Source organism: Amphiura filiformis, chromosome 9 (genome assembly GCF_039555335.1).
Source record: "Amphiura filiformis chromosome 9, Afil_fr2py, whole genome shotgun sequence".
NCBI classification, from domain to species: domain Eukaryota; kingdom Metazoa; phylum Echinodermata; class Ophiuroidea; order Amphilepidida; family Amphiuridae; genus Amphiura; species Amphiura filiformis.
Genome location: NC_092636.1, coordinates 69,887,373 through 69,904,966, shown reverse-complemented (window position 1 = coordinate 69,904,966; position 17,594 = coordinate 69,887,373). Strand labels below are relative to the sequence as shown.

Sequence of the window (17,594 nt, the reverse complement as noted above, 5' to 3'; positions counted from 1 at the left end):
GACATATATAGTTTTCCATACTTTAAATGCTTTCTTCAGCCTGATTAACCCTTGCAAAGGCTTCAAAAATCGCTAAAAATGCGTTTCCACAGCTCAAGTGTCACATCTAACCCTAAATATTTTCTTTGAATAAATGCGATTTCTTTACAAATTTGTTGTTTTTTAATTAGATAACGCACCATCATATTGTTTATCAACATAATTTTTTAGTGATTAAAATGTCTTTGTGTAATTCTAAAATAAATTGCACTTTCCACCAAAACGCTGTGAGCTACGTTACCCCTTTTTAACACACGTTATTGGAAAGAAGTAAAACAGAGGTATCAATGTAATTTGCGGTTTTTGAAAGGAAACACTCATAGGTTTTTAAAAATCACAGTAAAAATCATGATGCTGTAGCATTTTTGGCATAGAAATGTTGTAAACATTGAAATTTCGACCGACCATGTTAAGATTGGTGAGCTACGTTACCAGAATTCTATAGTATGCACTTGTATTACATGTACTTCCTAATAATATGTGAAAGCTACCAGTGGTGAACCCCATTTATATTAGAATTAACCGACATAACGTTCTAACGTTCGCAAATCACATTAAAAACATTAAAAACCAGTGAACTACGTTACTGTGAGCTACGTTACACACTCATTTATGCTGTATGCATCTTCAAAACTTCTATGAAATGGTGAAATCTGTTTTACATTTCACTCAAGTGATCTTTAATTTGCTTTTTATGACCTTGGATTGAGTAAAAACAGCCCATTTTATAGTCGGTAACGTAGCTAACATTACATTGAGTTTTAATGTTAAAAAACATCATGACATCCTGAAAGAAAAATATGCAAGTGGTGTTGGCAATTTTTACATCTGAAAGTAGTGATACATTTACTTTTAAAAAACACAAAAAGCAGGTTTTTTTGAACAACTTTTATTTTTTCAATTTTTTTAGTGGATTGGCACCGGATTTTGTAGAATGAGCGATAACTTCCCCCACCTTGCATGCCTTGAATAACCATTAGGCCTACTTAAAAGCATTAACGTCTATGCTAAAAGTCACCTCAACCCGGGGAGGGAAGGATGGTACTTGCTAGCTCTAAAAAGGGGGATGCCTTCAGTATTGACCCATATACATGTACACATATCTATTAGGCCTGTGCAAGTATTGCATAAAATAAACTCCAAAAATATGGACCAGCCATAGTTGTCTTAAAATAAGCATAATTAATGACCCATGCATTCTCATAATAAGAATATCAGAATTATCGACACATGGTCAATATAATCATTGGATTTGTACGAACAAACCACAAGCATCCACATAGTAACATAATAAAAATAATAGTAAGAGGTGAAAAATGCAACACAACCGGCGGCATATAGGGCCTATGTACATGATCAATGTAGGCCTATACCTACCCTTTTTCTACCCCTACCCCGGCACCTCAAGTGCTCATGCAAACCAAAGTCTACTATTGGCCTAGAGAGGCCTAAAGAGCAAAATGACAGTTGACTCGCATCATATAAATAGCCTATTGGATTTTCTCATCCTTTTTTAATAAAGTATAGGCCTCGGCCTAAACGAGCGGGGAGGGCAAATTTCGCAAGCAGCGATAATATCTGCAACGGGCGGGTTGGGTGAAAGGTTTTTATCATAAGCCTACATTATGTTTTCAATGATTTTTTTTGTAATGAAGTATGTAAAAACGGAATAAAGTAAAACACAGGCATGTGACTGCACAAAAACTGAAAATGCGCGTGAAATTGGGAAAAAGTACCAAAAAACAGGCTGAAATTAAATGAAGTTGCTTGAAAGTTTGACTAAAGAAACCTGAATTCAGTTTTAGAACTGAAAATTCTCATGCCTGAAAATATACACATTATTATGATGTACAAAAAAGAACCTATTGCGGTCGGTAAACATATGGTAAAGGTCTCACTCCAGAGCTGCAAACTGAAATGCCCATCATGATGCGCACAAATTTGTCTTTTTATCATGATGTTTATCATGTTTATTGGGGTTGGTACAATCATATAAAGTTAATCTTGGTTTGAAACAGGCCCAAAGGCAAAATTTTAGTCAATTTTGTCCCAGACAGGGCCTAACATCCAGGCAGGGTCTAACCTCTAGAGCCAGGGGAAATTACATAAAAGTGAAATTCAAAGCCGGATGATCACTATTCAATATTAAGGCCTATGGTTAATCTTTCAGGTCCTATACAAAAATGTACACTGTAAAAACAGTGTTTAGAAAGTGGTGGCAAGAATGTGTTTAGAAACGTTATGTTTAGAATATGGATGTCAGATGTTTAGAAATTAAACACCATCACTGACCAATGTTGAGAATTTGACACATGATGTTTAGCTTTTTTTAAAAACATGTTTACAAAGTGGTGGCAAAATTGTGTTTAGAAAAGTGTTTAATCGCTAAACAATATAGGGTCTAGTGAGAATAAAATATGTTTAACATGCTAGCCCCGGAAACTTTGCATTGTGTGGGCCGTCAGTGGCGTAGCCAGTGGGGGGGAGCAGGGGGGGCCCCCCGCTCGTTGTGGTCGTCGGTACATGTAAGGCCGTCGGTAGACGGAAGGCGTTGTTGGGAAAAAAATGATGTATTTTTATGTCGGTACCGCATATAATCCCCTTTCTTTTTTGCTCTTCACTTTTTCAAACCATGCAAAAAAATTTTGGGTCAACAAATCACAACTTCCGTCGGGAAAAAATATTTCCGTCGGTACATTTACACGGTTGTGCCCCCTCGGTTCCAAAATCCTGGCTACGCCACTGTGGGCCGTTATACCAGCCTACAAAGCCACCGTATTGAGCATGGCCTGATTTTGTGGTCATCTGGTATGAGGCCTTTGTAAGGTAAATTTTGGGTTTTCTCAAATTTTGTCCGCCAAAAAGAATATTGTCCATAATAGGCCCTATAAGGCCTAATTTTACCTCGGTCATCATGTCAGTGGCTAAATTTGTGAATTTATTTCAAATTTAACACGGAATATATTTGGGCCTGACGCTTATGCAGGTGTTCAAATTTTTGAAAATGGTTAGCATGGTTAGCGATGTGAGCTCATTAAAAAAAATAATAGGCCGATTTCAGACTATTATTATATACATGTAGGTGGAACACTACTCTAATTTCTATTCTTCATATTTTATTATCCTCATCTTTTCCTGCTCTTCTCTTTTCCTGTCCTATATTTCTTCCTTCTCTTTTCCTTTTCCAGGTTCCCGTTTCGCTTCCAATTATCTTCCCATAACTCGACGGATAAATTGCTCAAGCGCCTGCATGCATGACTAAGCCTACAGGAGGTTTTGGATGACATTTTGATGAGAAACGGCCAAAATGAAAAGAATGTAAATTTTCTCATGTTTTTTTGGATGAGAAAAAAATTATGTTTGTGGTTAGCTCAATTTACTGGGGATTAGCAAATCTCAATAGTTTCAATGAGAAAATAATGATTGACACACACTGACACTACGATGAATAAATTAAAATCTCTCTACCAACAGCAATTTTTTTAAATCTTACCGGGTACCATTTTGGCCGTTTCTCCGTTATAGGCTTACAGAAATATGTTTCTGCTTGTATATAATGATTGTTTTTTTGGGTTTTTTTAAATGCATATATATGGCTTTTTATTGCTTTTACAGAGCATTAGGTATGTTAAACGGAGAAACAATATTTTTTTTTATAAAATAGCGACAGCGGGCCTATAAATTTTTTGACGTCCGTAAAACACGGAACTTTTAAGCAATATAGGCTTAGGCCTATATATATACCGGAATACCATGCATTGCATGAGCCTAAAACAAATCGTTGTGGACGGAATCGGGGGGGCGAAAATCCAGTAGCATTTTTGATATATAGATTTTTAGAAGTATAACCGGGAGTATAACTTGAGATGTAATATTCTGTATGGATAGGCCTGGGGGCCTATAGGTACTCCTTTAGCCTACAAGGATTTGTATGCAACTTTTTAATTGTAAGAAATCCCTTCCCTATCATGATATTTATACACTTAGGCCCTAATTGTCGTTATTTTAAAGAAAACATGGGTAAAATATGACGTTTAAAAACGTATTTATTCAATTTTTTTCACTGATTAATTCGTGCGCTGGCCTACTCTTATTTCTAACTTCTAATTTCTAACTTCTGTGAAACCTATGACCACCATATCTACGTGATCCGTGGGTGACCATAAATATTTTAAAATTGAATGCGCACCGGCGCGATGAAGTTTTTACATGCGTTTTTTAGTACAAGTTGAGAAGGCTGTAATTCGGATGACATAAATCTTGCACAAGTAATTTCAACGTAATAAATTATGTCAATCGGTATATATGTATTCTGTAATATTGAAATTAACTATATCTTTCACAATTTATTGAAAATAAATGAGTGTTTTGGTATAATCGGAGGTATGTGCAGATTTGAGTAAAATCGTTCATGTTGTACTTGCACATTTTGAGTAGCCTTCATAAAATTATTCAAGCTAAAGCGAATGAAAATATATTGTATGATGAATTTGTAATCTCTTTTTAGAGTTACTACCTTTAGTTTGTCTGTATCTGTAAAAAAACGTGTTTTATAAGAGTTTTTGCGTTAGTGTACTTAGCGCATCTGTGCGCCTACATTTACGATGCGATCTTTTACCTCTTAAACGACTGCGTAAAAAGACTACGCGCGATAAACCTAGTTTCTACTTTCGCGTTGAAACGAACAGCCGTGACATGACATCTGCATCATAATCGTATCTTACATTGTATACCACATTTGCACTTTTTAGTGAGTTTGCCCTGCTTTATTGTTCATGCAACCTGTCTCATTTGCCTTTTTCCAAGGAAAAATGCCAGGCCATTCCAGCTGAAATCCGAACTCACCCAATGGAAAACATCACCTTAGTATAATTTCAAATACCCTCATTTCTGCCTAAAATGTCCCACTTTGAATGACCCTGTCTAGTCTCCTTCGCAGCCAGTTTGGTTACGCTCCCTCCACACAAACAGTCTGCCAATGATGACGAACTGTTCCTTTTTGATTGGCTAACGGTTTTCTGACGACGTCATCCGGCTTGGCGTCAAACAAAGCTTTCAATTCGTCGATCGGCTAGACGGCTACTTAATTATTCATGAGCAATTTTGACCCGCCATCTCGCCACACTGACTGAGGTCAATCAAGTTCCCGTATGTACAGCTCTACAGCTACATGCGTGTAGCCAATCAGAAACGGCGTTATAAGTGGCCATTGACAGACTGTTTGTGTGGAGGGAGCGGAACCAAACTGGCTGCCGTGGAGACTAGACCCTGTCTGCCCCTTAAGATTTAGGTGTAATTTTGCGTTATATCAATTTCATGTATTGTTAAAAAATCCAAACATTTTGATTTGGCCCTTGGAATATTTATCAGTTCCAAAGGCAAAATGCTGAAAGATTTTTAACAATACAGTACCCTCCAAACAACCAATGCACAGTTGTATCTCTAATCATAACATGTAGTATTACTGCTGATCCCTTAACGTCAGATTTCCTATCAGTCTAGCATTATGCTTATTTTTGTATAAAGTGTTCTTTTTTGCCTTTCTATATCCAAGCAACAAACACACACTATGTTGTATAATTGAGCGTCACTTTGCACCATCCACCCACGCACTTCTAGTGGGGCTTGTGTAAAAGCCATAATACAACCTAACTGGCACTGACGCTATCAATGCTCATCGGGTTCTTGAAACATTCATATTTCATCTGATTAGTGACCAAAAATAGCATTCTGAATCTTCTTTACACATATGGAATTCTATGTCAATACTTTTGCTGAATTCTTTAAAATGTAACATTTGATGTTTACTGTACAGCGGAATATTTTGTGAGGTTTCTTTTCAGAACCACTATAATTTGGATCACCTCAAGTTCAGTAGTGGTGTATGTGCATATTTCGCTGGCTGCAGTATCGAATCACAAGCATAAAGTTAATTGCAAAGTAAGTACATATACATGCATACAAGGGCGGTTGCCAGCACGCTTGCGACGCAATCGCAAAAAAGCAGTTGACGTCACTACCGAACTTGAGGCAAACCAATGCATAATTCAAAAGACCCAAGAAAATATTTTTACCCAAAATATAATATTTCATTATCAATTTTTGTTTGTTTTTTGCAAATCTTTTTTGTAATTAATCACAGGCCCCATTTACAGAGAACCTAAGGCCGAGTTTGAATTTGACAACTTCATTTGTATGTAAACCGGGTCATCGTGTTTTGAACTCATCTTCTATAGATGACACAAAGCAACTTTTGTTGAATTCAAAGTTGACTTCAAATCACAATTTTGCTGTGTAAATGACTTTTAACACAAGAAGTAGTAAGGAACGACATAAGAGTCGAATTCCAATTTGTTTCGAAGCTGAGTAAGTGTACACATTTTACTGTAAAAACAATATTTTCACATATGCAGATATTTTTGTGGTTGCAAGCTTCACTAACATTTTCGCCGATCATGATTTTGGGGTTGTAAATTTCTTAGTAATTAAGCTCAGGGTTGTAGCTAGCTGAGTTTGAGTGCCGGGCGCAAAATAGTAGCCCCACCCTAAATAAAGATGAATACCTTTCTTTTGAACACCGCAACCATGTGCGCAACCACTGACCAATCCACACTTTCAGAGAGCTCAGTCCCCTTTATCAGTTGACATTATCAGTATTTATAAAGCCACAACAAAACAATAGGAGGTACTTGTGATTACAGCTACATTAGTAACATCCAAATAACATTGGTTTCATTGTAATATCATTGTACTTTGTACATGGGGTTGACAACCTGAAATTATACTCTGTGCCGCAACTTGAATATGTTGTAAACTCACGATCAGAGATGAATGTATTTTTGGCATGTCATGGTGAGTGAGTTTGGTGATTTTTCTGTGCCGGGTGGTCAGGTTCAGATCAACCAGAGGAGAGGAGATTGGGAGTACACCACAGCTCCAAACTCCCAGCTTGAATTTGTGGGCCTACATATAAAATACAAACCACTGCGGATAATGCTAAATATGTCCCAATCTGAATTTGATGTTGCAATTGAAGTAGACTTCTCTGTGTAAATGGGTCATAGTATTCTCTAAATCTCTATTTAGAATTACCAATCCTGTTGACAAATTGATCATAATATACACAATTCATCTCAAGTAAACAGAACAAATCCTTTTGCGCAGTATACGCATCTAATTATACAGTGGTACTGATTGGCTACTGACACGATCTGCTCATAACCAGCGTACACTTCTTCTGAAAGGAATTCTGCTTGACAGTTAAATGGATATATATATATACACAAGGATCATTCAAAAAGTTCTACCTCCAATCTTATAACTTTGGTTCTGTAAATGGTAGCTTCGTCAAACTTTGCATAATTATAAATACATTAAAATGTCACACTTGGTTGCAAATGTATCCAAACCAAAATAAGATTTGATATTCCGGAAACGGTAAAAAGTTGTACAACATTTGAATAAACATATATCCCTCTTGCGAGATCAGCTCAATATGCAAGTGCAATGATTATGCTAGCAGATCATAACTGAAACAATATCAAATGTGTAATCAAGCATCAAGATAACTAGTTATAAAAATGCATTTTATCTTTATAAACTTATAATCCCAGCATTCAATGTATACTGTTATAAATATCTAATGGTCTTTCAGAGCATGAAAATCTACTTGTGGACTAAGGCAGAGATTTTCGGGTTTAATTTGCGTCCAAATTAAAGTTATTTATTTTTTCAGAGAAATACATGTGTACATCAGAATCCAAACATTTAAAATGTAGCGCATAGCCTATTTTATTGTGCATCACATATAAAGCCGTGATAAATCTAATGTACAATTTACATGCTGTGATACTAACATCTCTACAGTAAGTGGTTATAAATATTTAGGCATTTGGTTTGCGAATATCTTGATTTTCATGTGTCTACCCGAAATCTAGCTGCTTCTGCATCCAGAGCTCTGGGAATGGTCATCAGTAAAGTCAAAGCCCTGGGTGGTATCAATTTCAATTCTTTCACCAAGCTTTATGACTTTTCGTTGGTCCAATTTTAGACTACGGCAGTGGGGTCTGGGGTATTGATGAGTTTTCCTCGATTAATTCTGTGTTCTACCGCGCTTGCCGATTTTTCCTTGGTGTTGGGAAATATGTTCCAAATGACGCCATGCTTGGTGACTTGGGATGGGTTTCCCCTTTTGAGCGTCAAATGCAGTCAGTGGCTAGATTGTGGAGTCGTCTTTCAAAACTAGACAGCAATCGTTACCCAAGTAAAGTTTTTCAATGGTCACAACATTTAGCAGGTAAAGGTATTAAGAACTGGTGTTACAAAGTATTGCAATACAGTGTAGGTTCAGTTTTACCTAGATAGATCTTGAATCAACTCCTATTACATGATAGGCCAATTTGGGTGCTAAAACCTCTGCACTGGCAATAATGTTTGTTGGCCTGGATACATGCATGCAATATGCCCAGTGTTACCTGGATAGATGTTGAATCAACTCCTATTACAAGGTGTTTAATGTAGTCACCATTACACCACATCTATCACACTCTATTCCCATCCACCAACGCATTAAACCAGCCTGGCTGGCATACATAGTACCGGTATATAAAATTAAAGGTGTAAGTCACATATTTTCTGCCATACACATATTACTGCCTAAGTTGCAAATATGCCAAATATCATTGACACTGAATAAGTTTGGGATGCACATTAGGCCTAAAAAATATTGTTTGATTGGCGTAACATTTAAAAAAATTACGGTCGGGTCTAATTTTAGGGTAGGTCGGGTTACGCCAATCAATTTTTTTTATCAAGTAATAATATGAGATTTGCATAAAAAATAGATTCGGACTAAAAATGTTTGTTTTCACTGATCACTTTATCTCCTTTTAATTTCCAGCCAAACAAAGAAAATTGCTATTTCATTCCAGAGCTTTCCTGCGCCTACAAAGCTTGCCGAAGCTTGCTGGGAAATATATAAGATGTAGAACGAATAGCAATATGTGTACACAGTTTATACATCACTGACTCAATGATACATGAGCTCACATGCGCGAAACATGTTAGCCATCTTGATTGGTAAACTTGGAATAAAACCGAAGACTTCCGGATTTAATATAAAAACTTAAATTTTAATATTATTAGAACTGGTACTTCAGGCTTAGTCTTTCATGCGGTATTTTAGTACACCATTGGGAATTACAATCATGCAAAAGGTAGAAATTCAAGAAAAATTGAACGTGTCACTGTGGAGCAAATCACATATTATGGCTTTAAGTGCCCCCCCCCCCCAGTGTAATTTTAGCAAAATGAACAAGAAAATGAAGTGTAGCTGAATCTCGGCAAAATCATCTTGGCATGACTGTAACTTACTCTATGATTACATATTTGGGCCCTATTTACTAATATTTACTGAATAAGGTATCAATGCATGTATTTGAACCATTGTTACCATTTTCTATATACCTTTTTAGCACATAAAAGTTGACACACAATGTGTATGTGTACCGTACTGTGAAAGACATTCATTCACATGACAAGGCAAGCAATGTTAACTTTCAAACTGCCCATAATCCTCTCCCTTTTAAATTAAAACATAAATTTATCTCCCTCCCTGCCACATACCGGGGCCACATAGAGTGCACCCCAGGAGGTACAAATAATTTGCACCATCCATTATAATTTAAACAGGAAATATACAGCATAAATGTAAATGCTTTCACTACTACATGTATGGGTGTTGATGAATACAAAGAAAATGTATTTTTTGCAGTTAATTATTTACAAATTCGAGGTACAAAAATCAGAAGGGTTGAGTTAGTGCATTTTTGAAGTGAACCTCTTTAAAAACAAAGAATATTGTAAAGAGGGGGGAGCCCATACCCCTCCACAGTGTGCTGATGCAGGGGCATTAGCAGGGGCGTCGCTAGAACAATATGATTCGGGCGTGTACAGCATGTTTTGCCGATGGAAATATTTTGTGAATTGTAGACCCAATTTTTTTTGCCAGGACGGTGGACTGCGCTCAAGAATCTAAAAAGGGGGGGTGGGTAGCGGTCAAAATTTCCGACAAAGTTTTTCAATTAGTAATTACTATAACATTAACAATAGGTCTATTACGTAACAACAGCACAATTTCCAATTTCGTAACACATAAATCTTTTATGACTCTTGCAATTTGCCGACAATCACACAGCTTTGCCGACAATCACATGGTTTTGACAACAACAATCAATTTTTGCCGACAAAAATTTTGCATCGGGGGTGTCACGCCCCCATACACCCCCCTCTAGCAACGACCCTGGGCATTAGCCAGGATTTGAAAGTAGGCCGTCCAACCCAGTCTGGGATTCTGGAAGAACACGGCCAACGGCCGAAATCTGGCTATTCACCAAACCAGGAAGCAAACAAGTTTTAAAAACAAAATGATGCCCATCAAAGGTTGTAGTGAAAACGCATACATGTAAAGTGTCTTTTTTATAGACATTTAGAGGCTCCAGTGGCTTGTAACCTTTTTGTAGATATGATTAAGTATATTAATCGCAAAAGGCTTTTTTTGGACGGCCTCACGGACAGCTTTAGTATTTTGTAGTCCGTCTATTCTCTTGACAGGCCGTCCCAATGATGGTTGGACGGGTGTCTAGCTACATGTACATTATAAAGCTTTGTGCTGATGGCAACCCTTTATAGCCCTTGGGAAATTCATAGCAAATTTACATCTTTTACTTGAAATTCTAATATGGAAGTTAATAATAGGCCTGCATTAAATTTTTATATTGTAACTTGTCGACGATCAATTGGTTTTGCCAACAACAGTCAATTTTAGCAGACAAAATCATGAATTGGGGTGTCACACCCCATACCCCCTTCTAGCGGTGGGCGGAGGCCCTGAGCTTTTGGCGGAAAAGGTAATCGAACTTTACATGGGGTCAAATTTCAAAATTGCTTGAATTGTGTTAAAAACCATTCCAATGTATTCCTTAATTGGTCACAAGGATTCCGAAAATGTATAGTTTGACCTATTAGGCATGTAACATTCTTGAGTTATAACAGAAAAAGTCAAAAATCACCTTCTTGGCTCTATGGGGGTCAAAAACATCAAAGTGATCCGATTTTGCCAAAAGAGGTATCAAAATGTTTGTAATGATAAATCAATTCAAATAAGGATAGGATTGCACCACCTTCGTTCAGGATTGATCCTGGTAAAATACGGCAAGCATGTTGAAGATTGTAATGGCATGGTTAACAAATTCACGGTCACATCATCAAAGCTAAACAAAGCCGAGCTTGGTCAGTGCTGGGAGACCACCTATGTCTTCTGTTCAAAGTCCAACCCCGGTCTAAGTTTTTTTTCTTCCCATCTGAATTTTCTATCATGAAGTGAATATTTTAAAAGAAAACTATTCATCAGACAATCCCCATAACATGTTTTGTCTCTTTTTTACTTATTCCATTCCAACTGAATCTGAATTTTGTTTTACTTTTATTTATTTATTTATTTATAAATTCGTTATTTATTCAGGAAAATTCCATCAATACAAAAGTACTGCTCTCCCTGGAAGCCCTGATAACATACACATAAGTTTACAAATAACATTATTAAGAATATGAAAAATTAATATATACAAACATGGAGATATAGAACAAGATCAACTTACAAATTAATAATAAGTTCCTTCTTAATATGTCTAATACAAACAAATTATACACAACAATTAAAGCAAAGTATTAACTATTTACTGTAAAGTGGTCAACCCACACACACTTTTTACAACAAGTGAAGTTGCACCATTATGATCACTTGCACATGGTATTCTGAGCTCATGTGAGCACATGAAGCATTGAAACACAAATAATAGACGAAAAGGTTTTTAAATTAACTAATGTCATCTTCAAATTATATTTTATCTTTAAAATCTAATCTATTAGGCTACTCGTTAGGCTAATTCATAAGTTAGCCTAACGAGTAACGAGTACCGGTAACCTATTTACTGCCCTCTATATAGCGTAAAAAATTCTCATGTCATGCATGTTGTTGTCACACCGTCCATGGATTTTGCTGCTTTTATCGCCAGAACGGTGTGACAATGTTTCTCGATTTTTAGATAATTATCATGTCTTTGACTATAAGGCCCATTCTTGTTATTCAATAGGGAATTCACGGTGATGCTGCATCAGCGGTGCGGCGCATCACCGGAAACGCGGTCGCAGGGTTCGATTTAGAAAATAAAATTTACATGCACAACTCTTTTTCCTCAAAAAGGGCTGAATAACACAAAATTTTGCATGCACAGGCAAGATTCTACATGCACAGAGCCAAAGTTACATGTATGCATTTGTGCATGTAAAACCCCTCCAAATCGAACACTGCACGGTCGGGTTACATGTACATTTTGTAGCTCCACCGGAAAACAAAAACAATCATGGCGGCCGATCCACGCCGATTCTAAAAAATTCTCTCGGATTCTAAAAAATTCTCTCGGTTGGGGCCACGTCACATCCATTCATGTATTGGAGTGAAAACAATTTATCGCATATTTTATTTGCAGAGAGTCGAACCTGGCACAACAGTGTGATAGCTTGTGATACACTCCAGAGTTGAGTGAATGCAAATGTTGTTTTCACTCCAGTGCTATTGTCAGCCGGTTCATGCCAGGATGTCCGACCGACAGAATATACCGTAACTATAATCAAATTAAGTATTTGGCCAAATTGGAACACTGTGAACGCTTCGTTTGTTTACAAACAGAGACGGTGTGACAATGTTTCTTGATTTAAGTTAAATTATCATGTCTTTGACTATAAGGCCCATTCTTATTATTCGATACGGAATTCACGGTGATGCTGCATCAGCGGTGCGGCGCATCACCGGAAACACGGTCGGGTTACATGTAGCACCACCGGAAAACAAAAACAATCATGGCGGCCGATCCACGCCGATTCTAAAAAATTCTCTCGGTTGAGGCCACGTCACATCCATTCATGCATTGGAGTGAAAACAATTTATCGCATATTTTTATTTGCAGAGAGTCAAACCTGGCACAACAGTGTGATAGCTTGAAGCTTATGGGGCCAGAGCCAAAAATGGTCATCACTCAACCTAAAATTTAGAAATTGTCACAGGAGTGAATTTCTCCTCTGGTTTAATAGGCTACTAACCAAAGATTATGAATCGGCAAAAAAAGGAAAAAACGGGAATTTTGGCTCTGGCCCTGATGATACACTCCAGAGTTGAGTGAATGCAAATGTTGTTTTCACTCCAGTGCTATTGTCAGCCGGTTCATGCCAGGATGTCCGACCGACAGAATATACCGTAACTATAATCAAATTAAGTATTTGGCCAAATTGGAACACTGTGAACGCTTTGTTTGTTTACAAACAGAGAGGTAGACAAAAGGCCTGTCAAAACTGTTCCGCTTGTCCAAATACTCAAGTATCAAAAGGATGGTCCACATAGGCCTAGAGTGATTCACGCAACATGAATAGGGGAATAAAAAACTGTGAAGTAGAACCATGTGCTTCTTTTGTCCAATTTGCCATCAAGATTTCGAATGGAAACAGTTCAGACCAGAACACGATGTCGATCATGTCAGAAATAAATATTTTGTTCTGCGTCTGATTATTCGGACTAGCATGCTAGTAGTAGGCCTACTACATGAACGCAACCATGCAACGCGCATGTTCCAGTTAGTTTGGCCAAGAAATACGGTACTTAATTTGATTATAGTCCTGTCAGCAAGACACACGAAGACTTCAGTCTTTATGCTTCCGTCAATTGCAAGCCCGGCTACCAGGGACCCGGGAACTGTAGACACAATACCCGGGACTGTCACCCTGAAATTACCAGAAAGTACGTCCCGGTACCCGGGACTGTACCCGGGATGTACAATCAGTCGTCCCGGTAGCACCTAGCGGGGCCATGAAAATACTTAAATTTTGGATTTGCTGATTAAAAACATTGAAAATTAATACAGCACTTTGAAACCCGGCTGGCATGGGCGGGGACAGTACCGGGGTTTCACCCACAATTTGTGCCCGGTACCGGGACAATACCGGGGCATAGCGGGGATTATTACAATTGCCTTTGGTAATCTCCCCCGCTACATCCCGCTGTGCCCGGGTCCCTGGTAGCCGGGCTTGCAATTGACGGAAGCATTACTTTATCATAAACATAACATGCATCTACGGACCTGAAGGCTGAAGTCTTGCAGCGGTACATAGGAAATCCAAACTCAGTAAGTAACTCTGTATACTGAGTTGCAGTTACTGGAACTAGTACCGTATATAGTTCCAGTGAATACTGTAACTCGTCATACCTAGAGTTACTGTGCACTCTATTAATATCTATTCCACAAGAAACATCACAATATGTGGGCTCATTTTGGGCTCTAAGGATGTAGCTGAGGAACTCTCTCAAGGACAGTTTGGGCATGCACTGATGATTTTAATCCCATTTTACCAGGGTTTGGGCGTGCGTGGATGATTTTAATCCCACTGTCATGACTGTATAGTCTATACTCACAAAGCAAAGTTGAGGTAATTGATCTACATGATCTCATCTTTTGGGTGGGTTCAAAATTCCCTGAGTTGGCAAAACCTGCAATCTTCATGGGAGTAATTTACTAAGTTATAGTGCAAAAGTGGTCAAAATATTGCTCTGCAAAATGTCTTGATTTTCATGATTTGGATTTATCATATTGAGCAGCATTCTACTTGTGATGCATGGATGTTTCTACACTGTCACTGTGTAGGTATCCTAGGTGAATTCAAATTTGCCATCAAATTGCATCGTTTTATATATCAAATTAAAGCCCTTGAGTAAACTAAGCGAAACTGAAAACCTTTTTTTTTCATAGCACTTTCCGTAGCAAAGTTACATCTTGTCAAAGATTGACTTTCATCAAAAAGATTCAGCTAGCAAAATTCCCCAAAACGGCATTTCGGGGTGTTTCTAGATCTTAGTCTCATGGCGATGGCAGCTTTTTTTAATGGAACTGCTATCAAAATCCCTCTAAAATTCCATGTGCGACTTGATTATCACCATAAAAAATCATATATTTGGGTCAAGTGAAGTATAGAAAACATATTTATGTAGGTTTCCTTCACCCACCTATTCTCGAAAAAAATTCAAATTTCTATGTAAATATGCATTGTGTTGGGGCCCCGGTCTCGGCGAATTCGCTGACTAGTAAATGTGTTAACTAAGGTTTGCCTAGGTTACCTACACTGTGTAGAGAGGGTCTACAGCATCTCTGAGGTAAAACTGACAATTTCTTGATACTTGAAGTTTGGATTTCTTAAACGTACAGTGCATCCCTATGTACCGCTGCAAGACTTCAGGTCCGTAGATGTCATTATGTTTATGATAAAGTCTTGCTGTCAGGACTAGTACCTTTAAACATGCATGGTAAGAAGTATTTTATTGACATCCCGGGATTGACATCAATTTGACATGTTGACACAAAACTATTCGCACAAAATGCACAAGAATCATGAAATAAATGTACGAACCAGACATATCTGCAGAGTCCTCGAGGGTTTCCCACTGCAAGTGACTCCCAGATTCCTCAAAAAAGTCTTAAGATCGGCGGTATAGACATGTTTAAGTGTTCCGTAATTACTTGGAATGCTGTCACTTCATCTTCACCCACACCATCCGTGACCGTGAAATATAATAACAAATTGATGTGGTCCTCGGTTTATTTTTGTACCCGATAGAAACCACAATATAGTAGCCCACAAAAATGAAAACCAGCCAGTGTTGAGATCCACGAAACAATAAATAGAAATGCTAAAATTCTCTAAACTCAAATAAAATGTATCAAATATATGTAAAACTGTTTACTTTCGAGTTGTTGAGTTTCCGTATAGGTATTTAATTTTGTGTCTGTGAAATTAGTCTCTAGTGTTCTTCTAGTTTTGTAGTTAAAACTACATTTCGACGACAAAACTTATAAAACATAAAAACACACTAAACGATAGAGGGCAGTGTATCAGATGCGTGCATCAGCAGGCATCAGATAATTAAGTTTATTCTTACATTCTTAGTCCTACATATTTATATATAATCGTTTGAATTTCATATTAATACTCATTCTCATGTAACCAGAAATCATTTTTCTAACACATTGATTGTTCCAAAATACAACACTAATTCTGGTTTGCGTATACATGTCTTTGAGACAATTCAAAACAAATCTCATTTCATGTTAAATGAATTCTTAGTTGTCATTGCATTTTTTATTATATATCTTATATTGTATCACTTTTGTGCACTATGATTATATTATAATTATACTAGAATTCATGGAAAGAAACGTATAAACGCGCCAAGCACTTTTTTCCAACCCAACATTTTTTCCCCCCCCCCTTTTCATATAGTCAAGACATTTCGCGTTCCCTCTGAAATTAAAATTTAAAAAATCACATTCCTCTCTAAAATTCTCCGTTCCCCCTGGTGTAGATAATGACCCCTCCCTATAGTAGGGTGGTCACATGAAAATTTCAAACCCACCCCTGGAATTACTTTTTCTGTCATGATTGTTCCTTCTGCAAAATGATTTTAAAGGTGAACCTCATTGAAAATAAAGTTATATAGGGCCCTATCATCAACTCAATCGGGCAATCCGTTGCGAAGATACAGCCTTTTAAAGATTGGCCAATTTTACCCCATTTTTAGGAAAATCCTGATTTTGTCATAAATTTGCATATTTACAGAGCGATAATTGTGGGAATAAAGCCAAAGAAGGCATGAGATGTATCGTTTTTGTTTATTTAATGTTCATTTATGCAAATATTAAATATCCAGGGTCATTTAAATTGCTATATTTGCTTCCGTTTTTTTACAACGTTTTTAAAATGGCTGAAATCACAAAAATAACTCTTTTGCCAGGACTTTAAAGGTAAAAAGATAAATCCAAGATATACAATCCAAGATGATTGAAATCATCCAAAGGTAAAGTGCTTTAAAGGTATAAAGGTATAGCTACTTCATCAATACTGTTATCAGCAGTAGATAACTATAAGCTACTATACTTCATCAATACCGTTATCAACAGTAGATAGCTACTTCATCAATACCGTTTATATCAGCAGTAGGTCTAGAGCTACTTCTTCAGTACCGTTATCAACAGTAGATAGCTATTTCATCAATACCGTTATCAGCAGTAGATAGCTACCCGGTACTTCATCAGTATCGTTATCAACAGTAGATAGCTACTTCATCAATACTGTTATCAGCAGTACACTGCAAAAACAAGTGTTTATATTTAAACACCATATTGTGTTTATCAGAGCAACACTTAATAAACACATAATTCATGTTAATGGTCTAACACTAATGTTCATAAATTAACACTTGGTGTTATATTACAAACACTAATGTTTGTAATATAACACCAAGTGTTAATTTATGAACATTAGTGTTAGAACCATTAACATTAGTGTTAGACCATTAACATGAATTATGTGTTTATTAAGTGTTGCTCTGATAAACACAATATGGTGTTTAAATTATAAACACTTGTTTTTGCAGTGTAGATAACTATACTTCATCA

The 17,594-nt window shown here is 37.1% G+C and overlaps 1 protein-coding gene across 2 annotated transcripts in view; it reads right to left on the bottom strand.

Annotated features, from left to right (window-relative positions):
- LOC140161400 (calmodulin-binding transcription activator 2-like) overlaps nucleotides 1-15,693 on the bottom strand; it is a 108,345-nt gene extending 92,652 nt beyond the window's left edge. For both annotated transcript variants that reach the window (XM_072184916.1, XM_072184915.1), the window contains exon 1: nucleotides 15,550-15,693. In XM_072184916.1, the coding sequence (XP_072041017.1) occupies nucleotides 15,550-15,556 (7 nt within the window). In that variant the 5' untranslated portion in view covers nucleotides 15,557-15,693. The remainder of the gene's footprint in view (nucleotides 1-15,549) is intronic.
- Between the last annotated feature and the right edge of the window lie 1,901 nt (nucleotides 15,694-17,594).